The sequence below is a fragment of the Scomber japonicus genome, chromosome 4 (assembly GCF_027409825.1).
Source record: "Scomber japonicus isolate fScoJap1 chromosome 4, fScoJap1.pri, whole genome shotgun sequence".
Classification (NCBI taxonomy): domain Eukaryota; kingdom Metazoa; phylum Chordata; class Actinopteri; order Scombriformes; family Scombridae; genus Scomber; species Scomber japonicus.
This window is the reverse complement of record NC_070581.1, coordinates 25,486,125-25,513,934: the sequence shown is the minus strand read 5'-3', so window position 1 is coordinate 25,513,934 and position 27,810 is coordinate 25,486,125. Positions and strand designations below refer to the sequence as shown.

General features: G+C 39.1%; 3 protein-coding genes across 3 annotated transcripts; all 3 read left to right on the top strand.

The window, feature by feature from the left end:
• The first annotated feature begins 1,886 nt into the window (after positions 1–1,886).
• Positions 1,887–4,170, top strand: srxn1 (sulfiredoxin 1 homolog (S. cerevisiae)). The gene is made up of 2 exons (XM_053317757.1): positions 1,887–2,128; positions 3,110–4,170. The coding sequence occupies exons 1-2, from the start codon at positions 1,904–1,906 to the stop codon at positions 3,317–3,319; spliced, it is 435 nt and encodes a 144-aa protein (XP_053173732.1). The 5' UTR covers positions 1,887–1,903; the 3' UTR covers positions 3,320–4,170.
• Positions 4,171–11,974: 7,804 nt separating this feature from the next.
• Positions 11,975–13,312, top strand: tcf15 (transcription factor 15). Its single transcript, XM_053317747.1, has 2 exons — positions 11,975–12,618; positions 13,181–13,312. Exons 1-2 carry the CDS (start codon positions 12,142–12,144, stop codon positions 13,241–13,243), a joined length of 540 nt encoding a protein of 179 aa, XP_053173722.1. The 5' UTR covers positions 11,975–12,141; the 3' UTR covers positions 13,244–13,312.
• A 6,569-nt stretch (positions 13,313–19,881) lies between these two features.
• On the top strand, positions 19,882–26,013 carry LOC128357402 (uncharacterized). Its single transcript, XM_053317745.1, has 5 exons — positions 19,882–19,954; positions 20,115–20,240; positions 20,396–20,612; positions 21,424–21,596; positions 25,527–26,013. The coding sequence occupies exons 1-5, from the start codon at positions 19,925–19,927 to the stop codon at positions 25,578–25,580; spliced, it is 600 nt and encodes a 199-aa protein (XP_053173720.1). The 5' UTR covers positions 19,882–19,924; the 3' UTR covers positions 25,581–26,013.
• The last annotated feature ends 1,797 nt before the right edge of the window (positions 26,014–27,810 follow it).

Below are 27,810 nucleotides of genomic sequence, written 5' to 3'. Positions count from 1 at the left end.
AGCTCTAATTAAATGCTAAAAAACTGAAAAAATGGTATTGGCAATTTGTCAGAGCCCGTGGGATGCCTTCAGTGTGTTTGATTTTTTCTGTCTAAAAGTAAAATAAACATTAAGATATTAAATTCACTGTCAAATATAACAAAGATAAACAGCAAATCCTCACATTTGAGAAACTGGAACCAAACAATGTAAGTTATCAAAAGGGATGCCAATTAAGCCAATGCAGCTCTAGATTATGTGATTAGCTAATTCACAGCTTTTTGTAGGCCAAGCATTATGTGTCTGTCTCTTAAAGGAAGAGTTCACAATTTTTCAAGTATGTCTTAAAACAAAAGTCATGTTCCAAATGTTTTCCTTGCTGAAATCATTCCTCCTGTTCATACTGACCATTAGAAGATCCCTTCATAAGGGAAACAAAATCCTCAGTCCTCCTTCTGTACAAAAATGTATTTAAAAGTTTATCTCAAGCTAATAAGCTTCATACCAAATGAGTTAAATCAAGTAGCTCAAATCGAATCATCATCAATCATCAGTCTTTTTAGTGTCAAAAAAGTCCCTCTTTTAAGAGAGGGGATTTGATGGCTGGAACATCATATAAGCTTCATATCAACTTATAAATGCATTTGACTGTGTGGATACACTGTGAATTTTGACCTTCATCACTTACAATGAAAGCAGTTCAGTATTCATATGGAAACCTCCTGTTTTAGGACAGCCTTGTTTGTGAACATATCCACTGCACAAACCAGTGAAACTAACATTGTAAATGCTAGCTAAGTTAGCTGAGCAGACTACAACAGACAGGCAGAAATACAATATAATATCCATGCAAGTATTTTTTAATTAGTGTATAATCATCTGAAAAAATAAGAATAGTTGTGTTTCTGTTACCCTTAATTAGCCTTTTACACAGCTAGGAGGGTCTTCTGAGCGCGACATGAATCACTGCCATGTTTCTACAGTAGCCCAGAACCATAGACTGCATATAAGAAATGGACGTAACATCCGTGACGTCACCCATTGGTTTGTGGACTGCTGCTCGGAAGCCAACTGGAAGCCAATAGTATCGAATCTAGGCAGCGCCATCTTGAAAATTTCAGGTGCATGCCGGCAACACGGATTCTACTTATATGGGCATGAGGCGGAGTCATGGACGGACGTATGGGCGGGACCAACGGCGGAGTGGGGAGGCTGCGATTGGTTGCAAGGGCTGGATCTCAAGGACATTGGTCAATCAACCTGTCAATCACAACATAGCCACGTAGCCTGCTTTATCGTCAAATATAAAATCAGAGAGGCCAAAATGTCCCAAATGAACACCAGACTGCATTGAAGAAGGCTTTAAACTAGCGATTGAGACCATAAAGACATTTTGAAAACGTTTACTGAGGTTAGAAATCAAGTGAGAAGTTGGAGAATTCTCCATTGACTTGTATAGAGCCGGACGTCTTTTTGAACACAAAACGGTCGCCCCCTGGTGGCCTTTTGATAGAATGCAGCTCTAAATTACTTCCGCATTGGCTTCTTTTCAGAGGACAGGAACTCCCCGCCTGCCCAGAACGAACAAACCAAACAATGGCTCTAGAGAGGATTTTTAAAAAAAAAGAAAAAAGAAAAAAATTTGCGAGTTTTGCAGCCACCACGGACGCCCTACACACTCGACGTGTTTTTAATGGGTCATTCGGTTGCAATTTGCTTTTTTGCCGCTAGATAGCACTCAATCCCACACGCTTTGAATGGGTCAGTTTTGTTGCAATATGCTACTTCACCACTAGATGTCACCAGAGGGGGCGTTGCTCACTGTGTGATTGACAGAGCGGTAGACCAATCAGAAACCTGTGACGCACTCAGCTTTAAACTTGCATCAAGGAAGTAAAAGAAAACAGCCCAAGTTGGTTGAGAAATGAGTCGGTTGTGTCACGGTAATCTCTTCACGGTTTTCTCCCGTAGAAACGTGTCGATAATGTCTTCTCGGTGCGGCGCAGCCGACGGTAAAAGCAGCGACATCAGGTCGGTTCACTCGGACAGCATCGAGGAGGTTCATAATGTCCCGATGCAGGTCATAGTCAGACCGATCCCTTCGGTCCTGGACGAGCAGAAAGTCCAGAGTCTGATGGACACCATAAAGGTAGATTTTGCCTACAACACTGCTGTGAACTAGCCAGTTATTCATTGTAAAACCAATAGTTCATATTCATGTAATGGTATTTTATAATCTCCCCAGTGGTGTGACGTAACTTTATTTAAGTATTGCAGAGACTACTCACATAAGATTCAGAGGTACTTGTAGCCTACTTAACTTGAGTTTTTCCATTTGATGTTACTTTGTACTTCAAAAGCCCCCCACATGTCAGAGGGAAATGTTGTCATTTGTACTCCACTTACATTTATTTGGTAGCTTTAGTTACTTTTCAGACGCAGATTTGACACAATGGATAATATAACAAGCTTTTAACAACACATTTATTCAGTATAATTTAGGAATGTAAATCTCATTTTGGGTGTGGGAACTCAACAAAGTCTTTAATGTCTGTTGAAGGATTTCTATTCACTGAGCTGCAACTGTGTTAACCTGTGAATCATTATTTTTGCCTTGACTCCAGTCAGTTGGGTAAATTTGTATCTCTTAATCTATAATTTAAGTATTATTTAACTATATATCATTATTTTACTGCATATCAGTGGTGGAACATGACTAAACACATTTACTTGGTACTTGTACTTTACTTGAGAAGTTCCATTTTCTGTTACTTTATATCTCCACTGCGCTACATCTCAGAGGGAAATATTGTACTTTATTTGACAGCTTTAGTTACTTTTCAGATGAAGATTTGACACACTGGATAATATAAAGTAGTCTGAAAGAAGTCATTCTGCATGAGTACTATATGCAGATTTTATTCTCAGCACTAATACTGTAATATACAGTCAGTGTATATACTGACTGCAGTGTATCATAGTTCTCCTTTGTAATATGAGAGTTTAAAGATAGAAGTTTGAGGAGACAGTACATCATTTTAGATGTCAGATTAGAGTTTTTGCAGTACTTGTATAATTTCTGCTCCACATCTGCTGTGTAAACTAACTGACAGTTTGTCTGTTCTTCCAGGAGTCAGCAGACATCAGTGTTGTTCCTCCCATTGATGTGCTCTGGATCAAAGGTAGAGAGGGGGGAAATTACTACTATTCTTTTGGAGGCTGTCACAGGTTTGCTGCATATCAGAGGTTAAATATGCCAACTATACCGGCTAAGATCATCAAATCAAACGTTTCGGACCTCAGCACTTACTTGGGGGCTTCGACACCTGATCTACGGTGACAGTAGGGTTTAAGAGGCTTGTTTCATCCACATGACTGCTGGACACTGTTTGTGTTTGTGTTTGGACTGAAGACTCTGTTCTGCCTCAGCTGCTGACTGCAGTGCTAAGGACTAACCAGCAGGGGGAAACGTAACTCTTCAATTAAACACATGACATCAAGTTTAATTTACATGGTGTGTGTGTTTGTAAATGTGTGTTCTTTATAAATTGCACATTTTAACAAGTAAGTATCTTTTATTTAAAAGCTTTATACTTTATAAACAATTTATAATCATGCATGAAATGTAATTTAAATTATCAGACAATTGCAGTTAATTTCTTAAACATACCGTGGGCTCCAAATATCTGAGACCAACAGATATATCTATTTTTTATTATGTGTTTCCAATGTAATACTGTTTTGTTTTTTCATTACAAACCATAATATCAGCTTTTAATATCAATTGAGTGAAGTTGAATCTGTATGATAACATATACATGAATTTCAGAGTATCTTAATATTTTACTTTTGCTTTAATGACAACATGTACACAAGCTAGCATGGACTCAACACAAATCTCATGAGTCACAATGTCCCAGCATGATCTGACAATGTCCCAGAGCTTCTTGCAGTGTCACAGGATGTTTGGCTTTTTCTGTCTTCTAGGGCCCTCATAAATGTTCAATGGGGTTGAGGTCAGGTGACTGTGGAGGAAATCCATGATTGTCAAGACTCCTTGGTCTTCTTTGGTTTTCAAGTAGTTCTTGCAAAACTTTTAGTTGTGTCCTGTTGTTGTTGTTTGTCCGGGTATGTGTTACGTCTGCACACAGATGAAGTTTCCAAATGATAAATAAAGTAATTTTGAATTGAATTTTGAATTAGATGTGTTTGGAGTCATTATCCTGCTTCAGAATGAGTCTTTCTCCACAAAGGTGCAAATCAGGGAGTACAACATGCCTATGAAAGATGAAGGATCTCCTTGGTCAGGGTGGAGTCAATTCAGCATAGGTGTCCCAACTCCAGAGTCGACAAAACACCCATCGGACTTCAACATTCCCAACAACATGTTTCACTGTGGGTACCTCTCTCTCTCTCTCCTGTTGGTCTCCTTATATTCACCCGTCTGTTACTGCTGTAAATCTTGAGCTTGGATTGTGAAATGCTGGTATTTCTTAGCCTACCCCAAGCATCTGTCCTTGTTTCCCCCTGAGAAGTTGTTTAGAAACTGCTACTTGTCCCCTGAGACCACTACAAGACAGCCTTCTTCCGACAGGACTTTTGCTGAATGGAGTCACAAGTTCTTTATTCAGCAAATGCAGTATTTGTAATGAAGTTGCTTTTCTATCTCTCAGAGAACTAAGCTTGATGTATTGATCTTCTGATGGTGTGGTCACTTTTGTTTGGCCTGATCGTGCTTTGGATACAATTGATCCAGTTTCATGCACTGCCTCCTTAGAAACCTTTAGTCTAGCCACGATTTGAGGATTTGCCTAGAATAACAATTTGACTTCTGACACTTTCACTTAGTCCTACTACCATATTTTCCTCTGTCACAATGATACTTACTTAGCAATGAACTCCTGGAAACTTGAGGTACAGTCGTATGAATAACAGGTGAACACAGGCTGCAAGTTGAATTGAATGAGCCTCATGAATAGCTCTGATCCACCTAAGTGGGTCATGCCACAAATTTGCTTAAATTTGATCGCTGACCTACAAATTGTGCAGAATCTTAAATATTTCTTCTTCATTTCTCACATCATCACTTCCTGTGTTTTTAAATGTGTCTGAATCCTCAAAGTTTCTGATTATATCCTGGTTTATGTGAAAGTGCGACTTTGACACCATATGATGAGGGTAGTCTTTCATTCTGAGCTCATTTGGTTGCTTTGTCTTGAATACAAAGTGACTCACATTCAAGTTATTTTTATCAGAGGTTATATCAAAAGGATCCTGTAGTGAAAGTTTTCAGTAGTGTTAATTTTAGACATCAAATGGCCCAGAGAGAGAATATGAGGAGGAAATAGGTTAAATGTTTACTATTTACCACAAGGAAAATATTCTTGCAACAAAGTACAGCATTTTATCTTTTAACAAATTCAGGATGAACTCTTCAGTAGTTCAGTTCACTTTGTTCACGCACAGTCAGCTTTGATTGTGATGTCTCAGACAGCACAAGAAGACAAGCTCATGGAAAGGAGCCTATAGACCAGATGGTTTGTAGAAAGGAGTCAGGTGTTACAAGAACATCAGGCTGACAACATCATGTGTCAAAATGTAAGATGATGTTGAGTTTTGCTGAGTCTGCGCCTTTCCTCCCATCATCATCAGTCTTTCTCTCGTCGTCCCTGAAAAGAAGACTATATACTAACTTGCCACATCGTTTTCGCCAAAGAAAGAGGAAGAATGAGAAGCACAGTCATCCATGTTAAAACCCTCCTTAACTAAAGTCTCTGCACTCATCTTCTTGAAGTGACATCAGATAAAAAATCATATTACACATGATCAAAAAATAGCCTGTTCAGTTCTTTTCATACTGCAGTTCTTGTTTCATTTTTTTTAGATTAGAAATACATAGAAAGTGGCCATTTGCTTTCTTTAATGGACAGGTTCACAGTTTTTTCAAGTCTGTCCTAAAACAAGAGTCAGGGGCTCAAATGAACATTGATACATGTTTTTGTTGCTGTAATCATTCCCCCTCGCTTGTCACACTGACCATTAGAAGATCTTTTCATAATACATTTAATACATTTACGTGATGGGGGACAAAATCCATAATCCTTCTGTGAATAACAATTATTTAAAAGTTTATCTGAAGTTAATATGAAGCTTCAGTTGTCCAAATTTAATTAATAAAGTCAATATGTTTAAAAGTTTGTCTTTTTAGAGCCATATTCTCTCTTTTTGTTATGATCCTTCCATTGCAGCTGAGCAGGAAAGCATTGTTGAAACAAAAAGAGGGAATTTTTGTTTGTTTTACTAAAAAGACTAACTGTGGAAGATATCTTCTATCAGTCTATTTTTATTTGGCTAACTCAGACAACTGGAGCCTCGTCTTATCCTCAAATAAACCAGTTTTGCTCAAAACAAGGACTGTGGATTTTGTCCTCCAACACTATAAGTGCATTATTAAGGCATCTTCTAATGGTCAGTATGAGCAGGAGGAATGATTACAGCAAGAACATCCTCTTTCAATGTTCATATGGACACCTGACTGTTTTTTCAAAGCGCACTTTGTGAACCTGCCCTTTAAACAAACAGACTTTTTATAATAAAGATATTTTCTTTTCTGTTGAATAATAAGTAACACCTAACTGTAACATTTTGTTGTTGCCGCTGACCGTGAGACAGGCCCTGCTTACTAAATCAAGTCAGACGAAAGTTCCCTTGCCTCAGTCTGAGAGGAAGGAACTTCAGCTCTGCAGAATAATGCAGGTAAACTATACATCACAGGTCATTGCACAGAGATGTAGCCTTTCCTACATCAGCGCCCTCACAATGCAAGCTCAGAGATTCTTGATGATCTCCCTTTGTGGCCATCGAGGAAATGAAGGGAAACCCGGGGCAGCTTTTACCGACCGGCCCTGAAGGACTCTAAATTTCCCCTCCAAATTGTCGCGTGTGAGAAGATTTCCTGTGGCTTGCTCACTGTCTGGAAGTAACCATATCCTCAAAGGGTTTTTGACACGCAACACCAGTATGAAAAAATATAGTGCACCTGTTGCTTCGGGGAGCTGTTTCCATGGGTGGTTCTGTACGCTTTATCTTTGAGGATTTAAGCAGATCAAGGGGATTTGGGGGGCTAAGAAGAGGAAGTGTTTTTGGTCATTTTAAAAAATGGATTGTTTCCATGTCAAATCTCATTGACCTTTTTTTTTCTCCTTTTTTGGGCCATTTTCTATTTTATTGCCCAGTGATTAACACATTAACTGTAACTGTAACTCTAAAAACAGATCATTTTAGATAAATAAATACACAACTGTAAAAATTAAATAATAACAATAAAAAAGTTTTAATGGCTGTCCCCAACACCTTTTAAAGAACAAGTCTGTAACTAACAGCTCCTATTTGTGGCTGCAACAAAACAGCAACATGATTAATGATAGAAGAATACAAAACAAAGCTGGTTGATATTGAAATGTATTGTTTTATGTGGAATGAGTGAACATTAAAAAAGTGTGAAAGTACTTCCAGAAAGCTTTGCTCCTTTCATCATTTTGCTATTTTGGTGTCTTTATGCAGTCACTTACTTTGTGCATGGTTAGATATTGTACATACATTGTTATAGTTGGATGTATTGGGTCCCTCTTCAGGTGCCAACTTGTTTAAAAAAAAACATAATGTGTGATATTATAATGGACACATTTAAAGTTCAATATTTGCAGTCTATTAAGACATACAGTTGGAGAGAAAGCATTGGAATTTTATTATTATTTCATAATTATGAACTGAAGCTGAAAGACATGGCTGACTTTCCGCCGACTTCTAAATTATTTTAAAGCACTAAGCACGGACAAGACTGGTACTTGGACTTGTGTCGTATTCATCTGAAATACAATCTTATTTCAGTTTTATTAGTTGTAAATGGCAGCTGAGATCATTTCAAACAAGGAGTGAAACATAATTTGTGTCAGTTAAACCCTGATTAAACTGTAATTATAACATATGGCCTGTAGTGCTAATGGTTTGAATAAAGATGTACAAAATCTAATCAGAACTTCAACTGATTACGCAGCTTCTTACACTGATTTTAATTGTTTTAGTCACTTGGTCTTGTGCGTGTCTGAACCATGCAACACTGTCCAAACTAGTCAGTTTTTCATTAACCAGTGTAAAATAAATGGGGATATAATAAAACAAAGACATCTGCTAGTTGTTTAAAATCTGTTTAAAACTTTACAAGCCTGCTTTTGCATTCTTGTAGTTAAATTATGGCAACATTTCACTCGGGTGTGTAATTGTTTTAAAAGTAATGTTCAGTTTCTTCATGCTGGAACTATGAAGTGATCCAGCGGCAAAATAAAGACCTTACGAAGTTGATTCAGGCTCTCCTGTAGAGTCCGTCTGTACATTTAAAATAAAGCTGAAAAATGATCTCTGGTTTGCCAGCTCACCCATTTGTTCCACTTTGGGGAGGCATTACAAGCAAATCCTCTTGAAAGAGGGTAGGTTTAGGTGTTTGAGTCGCTGACGACTTCTCACAGCTTCCTATCCGGAATTCCAGCCGACTGCTGGTGACTGCAGGCGTGTAATTTGTGCCAGATTTGCAGTGTCGTATCCACCCTGAGACCCCCCACCCCAACCCCACTGCACAGAGACACATTGTGCATTAACCTTCATCCCTGCAGCTTGATGAAAATATGCATGTTATATAATATATATAATAGCAATAGGCTGTATTTCACACAGGCTTCAAACCTGTAAAGTGGCTCTGTTGGCTTAACCACTTATTTAATTCCCTCAGAGTGCTGAAATCTGCAAAAGGGGGCTTAGTGATGCACCTACTGCTAAACATAAGAACTTACCCGTACTGCTCCTCTCGTCTTAATAAGTCCCCAACACCTTAAAAAACAAGTCTGTAACTAACAGCTCCTATTTATGTTTATATTTTAACACTGACCTGGAAAACACAGACAAATTCATCACATAAAAGCTGATTAACCTGATTAAGCACCTGAACCAGGCAACCACAGTTAGCCACATGTGTTTTACTGAACACGGATGACCAAGCTATTATTTTAACTCCACTCAACCTTGTACTTTAATCAGCAGAATAAATCTGTGAACAGAAAACATGACTTTATTAACACTATTTCAGCTGATAGGGGGAGCTTGTTACCACTGTTAGCCTATTTACACATCCAGTTTAGCATTAGCATTCATTTGACATGTGTCCACATACAGAACATAACTCCAGCATTCACTTTCTTTTAACTCTTTTTACGGTCTCCACTTAGCTGCCAAATGCTTCACTTTCTTCTCCAGCTAGCAGCTAACGTTTTCTGTTTGTGCCATTTGGTGTTTGGCTGGTAGCGTGCAGTATTTATGAGCTTTTTCAATGACAACAGTTGCTTTCTGTGTTAAAAGACCATGCTAGGCACTCTGAAACTGTACATTTTCAGGATTTTTCTTTTTTTTGGTTCCCTAAAACATTTGGGCAATCAGCTCGAACAGAACTACTTAGTATTTGTGGATAATTTCAGCTCCAGATTTGCAGCTCTGACTATTTTTGAAGAAGGTCGGTTGATAAAGGAACCCAGTACAATGACGTAGCTCACTAATGTGTTTTTAATAGATTTTGGACAACAATGGAGCTCTATGGCACAGAGGAATAAGCTATAGTAACCTTTGGATACACACACAATACTAGTTGGATTAATTCATGTTGTTTTTCCGCTATTCAATTCAATCTTTATTTATATAGTGCCAAATAATGACTTAAGTTATTTCAAGGCACTTTTCGCATAGACTCTTTAATTTAATTTAATTTAATTTAAAGAGACAATAAGAAAAGTATAGAATATCACCAGACTTATCCTTTAAGAGGGCATTAATCAACTCTCTGTTTCCTGTGTTGGTGACTCAATGAAGACAACACCCATCGGTTGATCCACTCCTCGACAGTGCTAAAGAAAGGCTGTGGCATAAGTAAAAAGATTCTCTCTGATTGGCTGAGCACTTAAATGCAGATTTTAGTGCACCAGGAACACTAGATCATACCTCAAACAAAGCCAGTTACCCATCTGAATTATAACTTATTGCTATTACACAATATTTATGATGAAATTAATTTTTAAGAACAGACATGACAACATTTTATCCCTCAAAAATTCCCTCAAAGGTTCTCTCTTATCTTTTTATTCACTTAGAGTTCAGTGGGATTTGATTTCTAAAATGTAAGAAAACCTTCCTCTCTCTGCTGTGGGGTTCAGCCAGATCTGCGTCTCTGAGAGATCTCTGAAGCATATCACACAGAGGACTCAGTGGGTGGTAGACCCAACATGCTTTCGCCTCATCACTATGGATAAATGGATCCACTTCTTCCGGACGAGCTCAAGAGCATTTCACAATTCCATGAAATAAGAGAGTTGTTCCAGGAATGCTTCAACTTCTGTGTTAGGTCCAAGTCAACATGCTCACACGCAGACAGTCTGTGTATGTATATATAAACTATTTTATGGCTTCATGCATATGTTAGTTCACGCCTCACAAAAACACATAATAAATTCAGATTGACACTTTGTGGTAAATGTAGTTAACCACGCAGTGAAGCAACAGTCTGAGACTTGCAACATAATTTCTTGGCTCATTGCTGGATTTTTATTTTTTTTACCTTTAATGTGTTTTTACTGGATAATCAGATATCACAACAAATTAAAAATCAGTTTGTTTGCCTTATGAAGCTTGCAGTATTTTTAATTAACTCATATGAAGTGAAGTCTCCGGAGAAACTGTGTTATTTTTGCGACTGCAGATTCCTCAGTTTGGTTCGTGTCCTGTCTGAGCCCCCGGTGCTCCTTCACAGACAGTTTGGGTGTCTCATGTGTGACTGCTGATGCAGCTGAGGCACATTGAAGTGGTTGAATGTGCTGCCGGCTGTGGCAGGAGGAGCAGACCGGGTGTCTACTGATGTGGCTTGCAGGGACTAAATCATCCATTTGCCACCGCTTTGTTTTTGTGAACTCAGGGCAGCAAACAAATAAATGCTTTCCATTCCAGGATCATCTGCTCACTGTTTATTTACCCACACTTAACTTTCTCCTGCTGCTGCCTGACCTGTGCTCCTCAGTGTGAGCCACAGGCAGCTTTAATGTGGAGACATATTTAGCATACGATTGTGATTTTAACTCTTCAACAAATTGTCGAAGTGTGTTTGTGTCTGTGCAGCAGTGATACAAGGTCAGGCCTCCCTGAAAAAGATATTCAAATTAAAGAACTTCTTACATTTGACTTGACAATCTCAAATGGAAATCTAAGAGTTGGCTAGACAAACAGGATTTACATACACATCCAAGTTCTCCAAACACCTGCACGATTCTGTTTACATGTTGAGCTAGCTGCTTGTAGTTTTATGGAGATATTAAGTCCATTTTAGGTCCTGACTGTCGGTGTGATTTACCAGCCAACGAAATCAAACCTCAGCGGGTGGCAGCACCATAAACATGTCAGACTAACACAAGATAGAAAACTATAGAATAACAGAAAAGCAACCTGCACTCCCTTTGTGCCATTAAAACATTTTTATATCCCACATATGCATTTTGCAAGTTTATAATAATGTACCGGTCCACTAACAGGAATTTTATATTAGACAAGAGTTCCCTACACCCTTTATATGCAGGTGCTTACTGCTGCTTGCAATACTACAGTCTCTATAAAATCTATAATCTTTAAAATTGTGATGAATAACAATAACTAAATTACCAAACAACATAACAATGTTTCTTTGGTTTGTGGGGTTTCAGTGATAAAAGCTACCACTTTATCTTATGTTATATTTTAATATTCTCGTTAAATGATTTGTGATGTGTTACAACTTTGTTTTTATGAGTTGTTATTTGTGTTATTTGTTATTTGTACTGAGAGGCTACTGTAACACTGTGTGCTGCTTGCAGCTCCTCCCATCCTGCTATAAGAGCCCAGCTGACCAGGTAGTCAGGGTCCATCCCTAAAATAGGCCAACGCAAACTGATGAAAAGTCGGTCAGCTTTATTGAACACGTTTTTTTTCCTCTGGTGGTGAAATGCAGCCTCGGTGCCACACTGAGATGTAGCGTCCGTGCTTGAGTTGGTTTTCTGGCTGATCTTTCAGAGGATTAGAAGCTGGGACTGCTAACTTTTAATGATGACTTTTGCCATGCTGCGGCCCGTGGCGACGCACTTGATCTACTCAGACTTCAATATCACGTCCGAGGACGATGAAAACCGCAGCGAAAGCGACGACAGCTCGGAGCAAAGTTACTGTAGCTCTGAAAAACGAAGACGGCTTTCAGGCAACCTGGAAAGAGAAAGCACAGTGGTGGTAAAACAGAGGAGTGCGGCTAACGCCAGGGAGAGAGGTAGGACCCAAAGTGTCAACACCGCATTCACAGCTCTCCGGACTCTCATACCCACCGAGCCAGTGGACAGAAAGCTATCCAAGATCGAAACTCTTCGCCTGGCATCCAGCTACATTTCCCATCTGGCCAACGTGCTTCTTCTCGGAGACGGCGGCGTGGATGGACAGCCCTGCCTCGGCGCGGTCCATACGCAAGGAGAGAGCGGGACGAAGCAGCCGCGGACCATCTGCACCTTCTGTCTGAGCAACCAGAGGAAAGGGGTAAATGCTGTTTTATATCTGTGTGATCAAACTGGCTTTCATCCAGTCCTGCTTAAATATAATTATGTGATACATTTGCGGAATATGTCACAGAAGGAAGGTGAAACTAGCTCTGAGCCCAGACACGATTTGATGTTCATAAGACGGTTGCGTTTGCAGCAGCATCTGTTTATTGTTTGTTGTTTAGTCATTGCTATTTTATATAACTTCAATATCTTTCTCTCAATTAGTGTGCGTAAAACTGCTTTTACGCACAGCATCTTGACGCTCGCAGTAACTTCTTCACACAAGCACACACAGATGGCTAATTTGTATTATAAAACTTTAACTGTAGCACAAACATAATTTGATATACATCATATTTATATTCTTAATCTTGGATTTGCAAATTGGTTAAACGTGAAATGTTGCTGTTATAAATTGGTTGTTGAGTTGTACAAAATAAAAATGTATCTGACTTTATTGCCCGAGAAAAATGATCAAAAGGACTTCTAGTGTAGATACGGTGAATAATGATCAGTCTGTCAGACTTTGTTTAACTGAAGCATTTCTTTCTTTCCAGATAAAGGATGGAAAAGACTGTTTAAAAATGCGAGGGCTGGGTCCGCTGCGAATGAGACGCTGAATGAAGACCAGTGAATGATTAGCAACCTGAAAATCCTCAAAGACTTTCTCAGGGAAGAGTCAACGCTGGTGTTACACACACAGATACACACAGATACACACACACACACACACACACACACACACACACATACATACACAGATGCACATACACATACACACATACATATGCACATGTACATGCTGGATCAAATGATGGAACCAAACAGACTATTTATACATGACTGAGAAATTTAAGCATAAGCCTTTCAGAGATGCAGTGCATTTGTTTGAAACTTATGAGTGTTTGTCCCTTTTTTTTGGAAAAGTTTTAAATAAAATTTATTTTATCAAAAAAAAAAAAATCTTGATTTCTTAATGAAACACTACTGTGACGTATAACAAGCTTTCAAACAAAACAGTTAGTTTGTTTTATCTATATTCATTAAAAAAGGATAAAATGAGGAAAAATGTGGATGTTTATGCATCTTTCTGGAACCAACAAGCTTTTAAGACCTGCTCTGTTTCATGTTGGATGGTTTGAGAAAGGGCACACTTATTAAGTAAGATTTTCTCAACTGAAATATTAAACTATCATTTATTTTTTATTATTATGTTAAACCTAGTTTTGGCAATACTAAATGTTCAAGGAACATACTGTGTTTATCTTTGGCTCCATTTAGAAACATTTATCCTCTGAAGCTCAAACTTGAAGATAACATACACACACTGTCAATTGTGTCCAGTAGTGTTGCCAAAATGTTGTTTATGAAGCCCACCGAGTCACAGCAACGGTTTCAAGGTTTCTGGTGTCATTGCCCAACATATTTTTTCCAAATGCTTTGAAGTCTGTTATCGATTAGTCACGGCAAGTAGTAGCCCACACTCTGCTCAGAGCCCCCAACCCAGCTGTTGGTATGTCAGAGGGATAAATCACTGCTGTGGGCCCAATGGACAGGGAGTGATGGGGAAAGATGGGGTGAGAGGTGAGAGGTCACAGTGGAGCCCAGAAGTGAAACCCTGTTGACGTGTAATCATGGCAAATAATGCAAATATAATAATAGTGTTGATCTTAAAGATGCTTGTCTATCTGTGATATAATTTATTATTAGCAGATTAGTTCACGCATCAGCAGATGTCAAAGTCAAAAGTCACCCCGAATATGATGGATAATTACTCTTATTTTTGACTCCAGAAGTTGGTCACTTTTCTCCTGTAGTTGTCATGTTCTCTTGCAACATGCTCTCCATTGCATGGAGCCAATCGAGGCCACTTGTACTCGGAAATATTTCATAACCGCTAAGAAATCAGGCTGCAAAGCAAAAGCAGTCCTGTCCCTGTGGGCTTCTTTCTGTCTTCTCCAATCTCAAAAAGTCACTCGAGTGATCGGTCTAACAGGCGGATTAGAGCTCAGACACACAGACAGCTGAGCCCAAGTTCCTGTCTGGCATCGCTTTGAATCAGACTACAAACTCAGTATTCAAAATGACCCTAACCCTAACCCGGTGAGACAAGAGGCTGTACGGAAAGTGAATTTTAAGGCAGTTAAAGGTGCATGCTGGGGGTCCACTCTCCCTTCTTCCCCCTCCATCCTCTTCCATCCCCCCTCCCCCACCTGCCCTGTCAAGCTAATTGGAATTTGCTGTGCTAAGTCCTCCATGCTCGGGGTCCAGCAGGCCTCCTCAAATGGCTCCCCGAGGCTCCCCCCGGCAGGAAGATGTCACGGAGGCACAGGAAGGGAAAACAACGCAGTCGACCTGTCGGAGGAACTCTCTGTGCGGCGGGCTTTGGGTCAGCGCCAGTCTTGACATCATCCGGCACTGGGACCCAGATGTACAGCTCTCTGGTGGAAGTTGTCAGAGTGAGCGAACCAAATAGTGAGTTTTCAAGAAATTCGGAGAGGAGACTTTTTTTCCCCTCCAAGATGACAGGTAACAAATTGATGGCAGAGTAGACCGGGGAGAAAAGAAAAGGAAAAGGAAAGGCAGCAAATAAGGTCAGTATGGATCTGTTTAACATGTCTGACAGGCGAGGATGTGGACCCACCTGGGGACCCCTGCAAAGGTTTGTACTTCACTTTGGTGAGTTTTTCTCTTCCTCGGACGCTCACATCTCTAAATCCCAAAAGAGATTTTGAGCAGGAAGAATTTCTGCAAGGATGAAATGAAGCTAGACAGCAACTCTACCTCCTCCTGCCAGTTTTGTGACCTGAGATGAAAAATGACCTAGATAACTGTGTACTCTGAAAACAAGGGAAAAAACACCTTCTCTGAACATAGTGGCATGGAGACAGAGGGAAAGGGATGTTCTGTCCTTCTTCCCTGAGATACAAAGTGTAAAATAAACCAAATAAAAAGCTTAATGATGATTTTCAGAAGATATGGGTGCAGGATTTGGATGCACAATTGCAGCATAACTTAAGCCATATAATTTGTGTTTTTTATTTTACCCATTGAGCAGCTCAGTGTTACATGATTGATTGCAGTTTGTTCTTGTTTCCACTTTTGGAGAGATTTATTCATGCATACTGACACATCTCATCCTGCTCAAGTTGAATGACAACAAATAGTTTTTAGATGATGAAGCATACAGGAGAGGAAACAAGCACAGTTAGAGAGCACAAATTGAACATATCTTTACAGATTAGACACAAATCACTGCTCTGACAGCACTGACTGCTCAAACATCCTCCCACAAGAAGAAAAAAACAGGTAAAATAGATCATCCAGAAACGGGAAGGATGTAACACATTTTTTTCAACTTCATCTGGGAGTGCAGCCCTGATTCCCAGATGGGTGCTTACCTTCAGCATTTTGTAGTTTTGCCAGAAAGCTCTTGTTAGGAACAAACCTGCACATGATAATATTTTAATAGCTTTTGCTAGAAGCAGAGGCTGTTTCAGCATGTTTTAAACACTCTCTGGCTTCGGAGATGGCCCCTTGCTCAACCTGGATGTCAATGATATTAATGGTTCTGAGTCATTTTGTGGCTGGGGTCTCAGATACCTCGCTTCCGATTTTTACTGAACACATATTTTCCAGGAGGAGGAGGAGGAAGTCTGTCGACCGTCAGCTGAGCTTCTGTGGGGGGGAAAGTCTGTCAGAGGAGCCGGTTGTGTCTCCTAAAACATGCAAGAACAATTGTTTTCATGTGCCAGAGTGTTTGGCAGGGCCTTCAGACAGAGGGAGGATGATGGAGGGCTGTGCAGTGAATAGGGCTGGTGGGTGTGGGGAGTTGGTTAAAGGAAATCCCAGAGAAGAAATTACGGAACAATTACAGACCATCAGCTCTGTTCTGTCCTGCAGGCTCAGACATTCAGCCCTGCAGCATTCAGCAGCCTGCCAAAGGTGAGAATCCAGCAATACAGACTTAAAAGGGGCTTTTGCTTCCTTAAATAAACAATTGAACAGTCAGTGTGATGCAGCTCTGCAGCCTCAATCCCTTCAAAAAGACAGGATGGTTTCAGTCAGTTACAGCCGTATTGAGAACAATGTGTTACCCAGATCAAAAAGGAAAAAGAATAGATCATTCACATTTCATTTACATTTTTAAAAAGATATCAAATTGTCTATATATCATATAAATATTGCCATTTTATTGACTGATCAGATATCACTGAAATCTGCAATAACTGAGCAGAAACGAGTATTGTAAATAAAACACTGATATATCATCAGTTCATGAAGTTCAAATTAATACAGGGCAATATTGATATGAACACTGAGACAATACGCAAGACTGTTTTTAATGTTGACAGAAAGGTGATGATCTCATTTCACAGACCAATCATTTTATACTATCAATCCTGACCTACGTTGTTAGTAGAAGCGCTTAAATGTGCAAAACAAGAGATTGTACAAGATCGTAAAGCTGCCAACTAAAATATTTTTGAGAAATTTTTACGTCCTCCCCTTCGTTCCAATACACAGGGTTGAAATATGGCCCTCGTTTCCATTTAGCTTTAGTTTTGTACTTTATCTCATGAGCATTTTATTGTCTAGTCTTGTTTTTTTATTGTACAATATCAGCTCTTTTCTAATGTGTGCACATGTATTTTTTTGTCTTAATTGTGCATATCATTTCAGTTTAGAGTTTAATTGCTATTCTTAAGGGATCAAAAAAGATGAGATAATCTCAGAATATCATCTTTTGGCCTCTGCTGCACTAAAACGTTGGTACTGGTCTGGTCCATCAAAGAGCTATATATCTGTCAAACCCCAGTAAACATGTACAGCCTTCATGGGAAAGTCTCAGTGTACAGGACCTGAGGGAGGGACGGCGGAACCATTGGGACGTTTCATTTCAGAAAACAGAGCAAACAGTCAGAGGATTTCCTCAATCAGAGGCGAAAGAGTGTGCAGTGAACAACCTCGCTGACAGAAACATGGAGGCCTACACTAGCAGCTGGGCGTGCTAACAACCTCTGGGATTTACTGTGGCGTGCAACACCCTTTAACTACAGCTACAGCCAGAATCAAACACATACATGCACACATCACACGTGCACTTGCTCACATTTACACCAACAATTAAACCTTCAGAGAGTCACAACTTTGATAAGTCGTACAAGCTTCAGCAGTTTTTTTGTCACTGACCTTTATTTTTCTGTGTGTAACACATAGTTTTAAAAATCCCTGTGTGCTTTATTAACATGGTTTACTAAAAGTTGCACTGAAATAACCAGAACATCTGCACCGACCAGCAACAAAAGTCTGAAAAATGTAGTATGAGTATCATGCTTTTGTGTTTTTGAGGTTTATTGCTCATACTGAGATTGCTCCTCGTCATAAATCTCAAACCGCTCACAGCTGCAGTTAACTGGCTTGCAGTAGGAAGTGGCCAAAAAATCCTCATTTCCACTGATGTTCTGTTGTAACATCAGTAAATTTCTGTGTCCCTGCGCCCGTTGTGCCAGCTGCTGCTGAATGAGGTATTGTTTAATGCAGATGGTGGAATCCAAAGACCTCACTCGTCTTCCCTTTTCCATAAAGCCGGCCTGCTATTAATAACCATATATCGACCTCCTTTGTCAACAAGAGCGACACATACAAATAATATGCTTGAAGGGAGACAATGGGGAGTTCCCTGGGATGAAAACAACAGGATGAGCCAGACTCATATGTGTCGTGTGGTGTAGTGTGGTGTGTGTGTGTGTGTAAGAGAGAGAGAGAGAGAGAGAGAGAGAGAGAGAGAGAGAGAGAGAGAGAGAGAGAGAGATTTTATGTTAGCCTCCCGTACTTAAGACAGTCAATCCCAGAGAGGTTTCTGGGGGGAACATCTCACTGACCAGCACCAGAATTCATCTTAGCATCTTTAGCTCTCTTCAAAGCAGCTATAATGTACATTTTTCATAATAATAACGTATCAAATGTCAATGTGTAAACGGTGTGGTTCGTGGTGATGAACCTATAGAGAATTATCACATGACTCTACAGCTCCTCTAGGCTTTATGGAGCTTTATAACAAGTTTCAGCTAATTTTTGTTTTTGCATTGTTTCTGGCAGCAACAGGCAGCTGTGCTCTTAAAACCCCACTAAACATTTCTTGTTCAGCACCAGACAAGAAACGGACACAGTTACCAACTAGCTGTTGAGCTGTTGAACATAGTGGAGGATTTAGCAGCCAAAGAGACAGATGCTTCCTCAGGAGTTGATAAAGATAGAGATCAGCTAAAGGAGAGTGAATATTGGACTTAGATCCAACAGGTGGACAGAAACTCACTCCAAATGATCGACTGATTAAAGCAACTTGATAACATGTCTAACATATTAATTGTTGATGTTGTTTTAACATCTTGTTTCTGCTGCCCCCTAGTTGCCAAAAAAACACTTATTGCAGGTTTAAAGCAGTTAATCAATATGTTTATGTTAACATAGGATCACATGACTAGTTGTTTGTCTCCCTGTTTTTTGCCCATAATGACAAACTCACGGACAATCCACCCAGGTCTGCAGCTTTTCAAAGCATTTTAGCATCATTCAGCTCATTGTTTTGGTTTTACAGACAGTAACCTTGCTGTTTTGGTTCACTCTCGCTGCAGAAATCTATCTCTAAATTAATATTAAAGTTGATCTGTGTCTGATAAAGGGTAAGTTGTTGATTAAATGTCAGCTTAGAAATGAGATAATGTCAGTGTTATGTTTACAGCTTGTTTCTGCTCCCAAGTGGCCAAAAAATTAGTTGCTGCTTAATACTAAAAAAAGGTGCAACAGTAATACATTTTTAATATATTCCATGTGCAAGAAACACAATTCATATATGAATGACTTATATTTTATTCTCTATTCTATCATATCCTTATTTCTAATTGCTCTAGGCTTTTATCATGTGTGGACCTTTTTTCATTTGTACTGTGTGTGTGTTTAGAACTGAAACATTTTAATGTCTCTGTAACTTGTAATTTTTTTCTGTTACCTTTCTGTAAAATGAATTTCCTCTTGTGGAACAGCAAAAGATATGAACTGAACTGACTGCAGGCGTTAAGAAAGTTTCCTAAATCTCTTTGTGTTTCCTACTGAAGACAATATTAGTTACAGTGTTAACAACGTAGTGATGCACTTGTACCACATGGTGGCATATTCTGACAGACACTCTTAATAATGTCTATACCCCCTTTACAGGAAACTGTGCCTCCATTTCACATGAAGTGAGAGAAAGAACTCCATCTCTTGTAGTTCACTCAGTGACAGATTACATGTAAAAGATGCTGATGATGAAGATATTGTTTATTAAGGTGAGTCAAAGCTGACTTTTATGTAATTATTACAATTCAAACTTATATCAATATTTTCCTGATCATTTAAGCCACTATGAACTAGTAGTGTATTGGTGCTCTGTACACTGATCAAATATTTCATGCTCAATACTGTTTGCAATTGATTTGATTATCTCAGCTGCTGTTGGTGCATTACGCAATGCAGAGTCAGACAGACATTCAAACAAACTGCAATGATGATGTTTCACTGGAGTGTAAAGATGACAACAGAAGCAGAGAGTTCATCTCAGTGGCATGGTACAAGGTCGGTCACGTTCACCCATTTCAGTTTTTTCAGACATAAATTAAAGCTACAGCATGTTAAATGAATACTTCTCGTTTCATCTTGTATATCTCTGACTTTTATTTAACTTGATATAGAGGGATCACAACTCACTTTTTGGTTGTTACATCTAACAGGTCAATGAACAGGGAAAAAAAAGAGGCATCATCAGAAAAAATAGAGGTGACGAGTCCCCGCAACCCTACAAGTTCAATCGTACAGTCATGTTTGGAGCGAATCACAGTCTGTTTCTACCCAATGTGACACCTGAAGATTCAGGGATCTACGTCTGCTCCATCAGTGCAATTGTAGGGGGTCAAAATGTGAATCCCAAAGTCAACCTGATAGTGCAAGGTAAGACCCTAATGCTTTCATTGGCTCAATGAGTGCACCTGAACTAAGCTACACAATTATAAGTGGGATATGGGGACATTTCTTATATCTCATCTCGACACTGGATTTTTAAAGCAGTGATACATTTTTATGTTATATTCCTTCATTTGTGGCAGTTAAAGATTGCAGGTTACAATATCTCTTTTAACAGCTGCAAAGTAGATATACAAAGTAACTATAAGTAGCATGTGATCAAATTTCCCAGTAAGCCCTTACAGTATGTTCAGTGTCTTTGGAGCTGTAAATCTGGCATTAAAGTAGTTTACCGTGTTAACCACATGCATAGTCTGTGGTGCTGAATGGAAAAATGTGGTTGATGACTAATGCCTAAATGTGACAGTGACACTAAAATTAAGAATTTGTATCTGTAAGTTATTTAAGTAGTTTGACAGACAAGCAAGTAACACCTGTAAGCAACTTCAACTGATAGAAAAAAAGCTTATGACCCAGTTTTCCAATCTCTGCTTCTGCACAAACATGTAGCACCACATCAAAAAGCAGGAAATAAACTTTAAGCTGATCCATCTCCTCCAGCACACACAATATTTTCCTTTCCACTGTGACATGTATATATTTTCCATATTTCCATATTCCTCATATACGCAAAAATAGAAAGTTTCTGTGGGTCAGGTAAAAGTGGGGAATTTTTAAAGATCTTAACTGTAATCTTCAATGAGATACGATTGCCTCTGTAATAGATTTACACGATTTTATTTCTCTCATTTTCACACTGATGTCTTGTTTTTTTGTGTTTCATTTTATCTGAATACAGCATGTATGACCCAGGCTCCCCCGACAGCAATGACAATGTTGACGTTGAATACGACTCAAGGCTCTGAACCACTCTGCCTCGAACACCTTAAGGACCTGCCAGTTATGTGGACCATTGTTGGCTATGTTGCAGTGGGCCTCGCCAAAATCTTTTTATCACTTGTCGTCATTTGGGTAAATAAACTCCATTTATCTGCACACACAGCATACATGCATTACAGGTTATGAAACAAACATAATCTTGTGAAGTCAATTCATTTATAGAATATATGACCAAAGGGTAATTAAAATGAAAATGAATAGAAATTGAAAATGATAGAAATCAAGTCCAAAGATTCAGAGATCTCGGTGTGGAAGTAGAGAAGGAGATCAGAGCTGTGGCTAACTCATGCTACGCTTTATAAACAAGAATTTCCAACTGAAATGAAATTGCCTTTGAGAAAAATGAGAACCAAAAAGGGAGAAATGTATCATTTCAATTCTCCTTAGTTTTACATTATGTTGATTTAATACTCCACTACCTGGATTCCTTATTTTGATATGTCAGTTTTTTAAGATGAGTTTTTCTGCATTTTCTGCCTTAACTTGATCATTTAAAGTGGAGAGAGGCAGGAAACGGGGGTAGAGACACGAGTATGACACACATCAACGGTCCATTTGATCATAAGTAGAGCAGACTGTCACAGTGAAGGTGATAGCCTGCTGGTACACAAGAGCCACAGTTACATTAACTCTCCTGCAAGCATCTCCTTCTTATCAACTTATTCATGAACCCATGCCTTGTCCTGCACCTTAGCTTGTTGAACAAGCCACTAAACAAACATTCACCAGAGAAAAGAGCAACTCTAAAGTCAGTTAGCTGGCTAGATACATAATTATCTGCTCATATGTGCAAATGTCACTCTAGACCTGTTAGATGCTGGTTTAGTTATTGCTCTTCATAATCCTTGTTAGCAACATGCTGTCTGTCCATGGGTTGTAGCAGCAGCAGCCTGATTACATTGTCTCCGTTCCGTATGATGTAGCACCAGTAGTCGTAATGTCAACATTAATTTTAGTGAAATTGCTGGCTGAGACAAAAAGGAGTATTTTTTTACATTTTTTCTCTATTCTAATAATTCAAAGCTATTAACATTACTAAAAAGAAGCATACTGGCATGTTTGATGGCAAAGACAGAAGATTAAATGTGGTTTCAGTTTGTCTTTATTAGTTCTAGATTTTGTTGACAGTCACGTACCACAGGGGAAATGTGGTCTCTTTACTTGGTATTAGTGACGAGTCTTGCTTCTGCATTTTAGTGAGATGCAGGCAAGGGAAAGAAAACTGACTCATACACGATGAGTTGTGCTGTAATCAAGACGAGCGATAAAAGCATGTAAATCAGTTTCAAGGTCCCCAACAGAGAGAAAAGATTACACAAGATTACACGCAATACAACTGAAGAGGAAAACATCAGGAATTTTGGTCTGATGTTAAGTGCAGAATCAAAGTGTCACAGAGATTTTGTGCATGTATAGAAATTTTAAGACCAGAGAACGGTGTTTAAAACATTGATTTAAGGGGTGAAAATAAAGACCTGTATGTCTTGCTCTTCTTCAGCTGGAGAAAATGTTGTCCATTCAGCATTCATGTTTAATAAAAACCCTCTCTGTCATCTGGTTTTAGGGTGAAGTACAGCTGCATCCAAACAGCTTTTTTTAATAGTAGACCTCAGTGGAAACATATAATAAAAATAAAGTAGGACCGAAAATAGATCCTTGAGGCGCACCACAAGAGACAAGTGCAAGGGAAAACAAAAAGTTATTATTCCTAACTGAGACTGATCTATGCAACCAATGAGAATTGAGTAACTCCAAAGCTTTATTATCTTTATTTACCCACCACATGTTTTAGAAAGTTGAGAGAATGATCCATTTCAGAGGCAGCACATATATGGAAGTAAATCAATGGCAAAAGAGTGAGCAGAAAACAGATTTGAACACCATTCGAACCAACTTTTGAGAGTAGGCAGGCACAAATTTATAAAAGTAGAAATAGATTAGTTACCAAGTGAAAAAAGACTCGTGAGTATAGCAGATGTTTTACCCTGCGGTACGAAATTGTGTAACAACATTTGAGGGATCAACATACCTAAGGTCAAGCATGGTCCTTGAGTTCACAGTAAAGGCCACACTATCATCTTGACAGAGAGACACACGGTTTCTCTCTCCTTGAGACAGTGAAGGCAACTGTCTGTGATGTTTTGGAGAAAGCAGGAGACACTTTGATAACGGTGGTGCAGCGTCGCCGTGGCAGCCAAGGTCAGAGGATATGACTTTCTGACTCCCTAAATCCACAGATGGGTACCTGTCTTTCCTTGTTTGTAGAATAACGATGTAGAGGGGAAATTCCATTACTGTAGATGAATTGAGTCTGTCCATTTCTTGGCGTAGAGTTTTCATGGTACTATCTGTGAAGGTTTAAAGACTATCCACAGAAGACAGTTTCCTCAAAGTCGTGGTGGCGTCCTGCATCAGACAGATTTATTGATTATATTTGATTCTCCTCGGCCAAGCTTCGATAAACATTTTCAGCCTAAGACATCCTGGACTCCTGGGCTTTTTCTCCACTGATGAGGTTATCCATTGACAAATAAATTCTCTATATTATTCATAATTATTGAAGCTACTCACTCTCTGCCAGGCTGAATTGCCTTCAGAGCAGAGTGAAATATGTTTGAGTTCACCTGGAATTGAAATATTATCATGTTGCACCTTTCTTAGAGTGATATCTTCACAAGATCAAAATATGTTTTTCATTATGTTTTTGTGGTTTCCTGTTTTTTTAGTACAGTTATGATGTTGGGTAAACTCTGCTCTGATCACTTGTTGCCACAATGTTACCTCTACCTACTCATGATGACATCAGACTTAGTTGCTAAAGTTGTTTCATGGGTTGTTCACATTGTCCACTCACATATTTAACATTGAATTCGGGCTCAAACATGGAAGGAAGTATTAGAGAAGTTTCCATTTCAAGTAAACGAGAAATAAGAAAAAGAAGTGAAATCGTCCTGCGGGTTTTCCCATGTAGTCTCCACAGCATTGAGACATTGTGGGAGCTGGCCAATCAGGAAAGAGTAGGCTTTCAGACAGAGGCTGAAACCGAGGAGCTGCGTAGAGTGTTTTTAAACTATAAATCATGCAAATATATTTCAATAGAGCCCCAGAATATAAATATAGACCTGGAAATGTGCATGACACGTCCCCTTTAAGCCACAATGGCAGAATTAAACTGATATAGAATTATGTACTTCAGTTTTCAGCCATCTGGACCACTTCTAACATGATTCCCCCCCCACCCCCCATTTTAATGTCCATTTGAAAATAACTGGTCAAAACTATTTTTCCAGCACCCTCCTGCAGTCAGAGTTTTCGAAAACAGCTGGACAAAACACCTCAGAGATTGCACGCTAATCTGTGCCTGCAGACTCTCAAATGTCAAATTGCAGGCAGAATAGCGATCACATTTGTTTTATGTTTCCATACAAAAAGCTCTAACAGGATCAAAACTGCGCTATTCACCCTTGTTGCTGTGGTGCATACTGAAACATGACTGGACTTTGTCAGATATGTTTCTGAGGTCTAACATGCTAGTATGCTGTGAGAAGACAGCTTTACCAGACCTAATAACTATTATCACAAATCCAAAAATGAAAATATTCAAATTGGCCTGCGGTTATATTTTCACTGTCCCACAGTTTGATTCATAAATTCTGTTTATTCAAAGGAAATTTATAAGACACCCTACAGAAAGATTATGACAAAGTATTTAGTAATCGTTTTATTTTTATCGACAGAGTACCTAGTCTGAAAACCCTGTATGCTAAAGATGAGCGGTGCCATTTGCTTCAGTGTAGAAATATGACACCTCTTGCAATATGATTGTTGTGTTATATTTGGACGAATATAGGCGAGCTCACCCCTGCTCTGAGATACCATTTCCTCTCACCACAGCCTGTCTGTACTTTTAAGGGTTTTTTTCCCTTGTGCAAAGTGGGTGGGCTTATTTCCAGTTGAACACTGTATTGATTTATTGTTTTATCTCTTTCTGTGTTTATTCAGGTTATTCGGTCCATTCGTCTCAGATCTTCAAGACAAAACCGGTATAAGTGGTGAAGTTTTCTGGTTAAGGGATCGTGTAAATACAAAAACAACTTATCAACATCACTATTTACAAGTGAATTTATTTTTTTTTATAAATTATTTATTGTCTTTAACTTGTTTATGGAGAGATGTGGTTGTGGTAAAACTGTCAGTTATAAAAATATGTCAATGTGAAAAATCAGAACCTCTTTACAGGCACAATAGAGGTTAACTTAACCAAAAAAGGGGTTTTCATAACTGAACAGGAAAAAAGACAGGATGTATCACTTCTAGAGGAACAAAAATAGCCATACACACCATGAACACACTACTCTGTGTATATCTATTACAGTAAATCACAGCTGGATTCAAATATATTGTATATGATATATATATATTTGCCTGTTAAACACTGGACTCTGATATGTTAATGGAAGTGTGATACACTTCAGCAATAAAATATAAAATATTCTACTATATTTAATTGTGTTGTTGTCTTTCTGTTGTTGCTGCTTCATGACAAACCTAAACATCTGTAAAGACTTGTGCTTGTGGTTTTCATCCACCACATGTTATCTTTAACCTTTGTTATAAATCAAATGTTCAAAGAAAATGATACTACTGTGAAAACAGTGAAACCACAGACACCAATAAACATTCTTTCACATAGAGCAGATTTTGTCAGTAAAATATCTAAAGCTTCATCATGGACTCGGTCTCACACTTTCACTCTGGTGTCTGTTTAGAGGAGAAGCAAAACTCTGCAGTTAAACATGTCACACATTGCAGGGGTATAGGGGTAAAGAAATCCTTGCAGCTTAAGACACTGTCATGCAGACAGCTACAGGAAACCCCCCCCCCCAAGTCATCACAGAGGAGTGAACCTGCACCACTGAGCTCACCTCTGGCTACAAAGTCAGACTGACGCAGGAAATGCACGACATGGATCACAACCTTTTTTATATCGATTTGAGATCACACAAGAAGCAAAGCGTCTCACTGAGAGGAGTTCAGCAGGCAACGTTTGGAAAATAATGTGCACAGATCACCACCTACTGGCAAATCCTCAGACAACACCACCACAGGAAGCTGAATCATCAGGATTCATTCATGCTGCCGATGTAAAACTGTGGTTAAAGAATTTACATTTGATCTAGGAAAACGTAAACTTTAACATCTTTTAAAAAGCAATTGTAAACTGGTCCTTGATTCCTTACAGGACTTGCAGATTTTGTCTAGAACTTCAAACCCCTTCTTCATCATCTAAAGCTTTTCTCTCACGTTTTTAGTTGAAACATGCTCCACAATATATCCTAATATGGAGAAGAGTTGGCAAAGGCTTCTGTGATCCAGGCTCATTGAACAGGCAGCAGAGACCCTTCTAACCAAAATTAAGTCAAGGATGGGAGCTCACGGCTGTCAATCAATATGTGAACATACTTCTGGCCTACTACTCCTCGTGTACCGACACTCCAAACTCGCAGGAGCTGCTGGAGGACATTACTAATGCTTACTTACAGGCATTAGTTGAATTGAAGAGCCTTGTTACTTCCAGTGCCTGGAGAGAAATCGATACATCCGGGTGGGTAGAGTGCAACGGAGCAGGGAGGGAGAGGGAGGGGACGGAGGAGTAGAGTGATTTACTTTGGAGGCTCATGCAAGCGCTGGCTTGATTTACACAACTTACATATTATACCTTTGAGTACAGACATTTAAAGCTGTGGCAAATGCAACAAAATTAAATGACCAAATATGTTGTAAATCTGGTGCCTAGATAGATAGAGGAAAAAGCAGGACTAGATCATTTGTCTGTGCTTTCCATAACTGTTAGAAATCATTGTTAAAGAATAATTATGTTTTATGGTGTAATTATGCAGTGGTTAAGGTCTGGCGCAAAAACAACTTCACAAACAGTGAGATTTAGGGAAAGATCATGGTTTGGGTTAAAATGGTAATAAAATGATAGTAAAGGTTAAAGAAACTTAGTGTGGGTTTTAGTTACGTCTTCCTTTAGTTAGGCGACCTTCATCTTCATGACTAATTACAATGCGGCTAATATTAGGGGTCAATTATAGTCGTTGTTTTTAAAAGAACTGTCCCCACTCATGGTTGGAAACAGGACATGAAGTCTTCTGTTACAGAGTCCACTGTTGGAGTGATGCCTCCATCCACCCAGCCCGTCACCTCCAAATGAGGAAATTTATCAACATATACATGATCTGAACTGTGCCGCTGCTCCGGGACATAATTATTATGGCTGCTA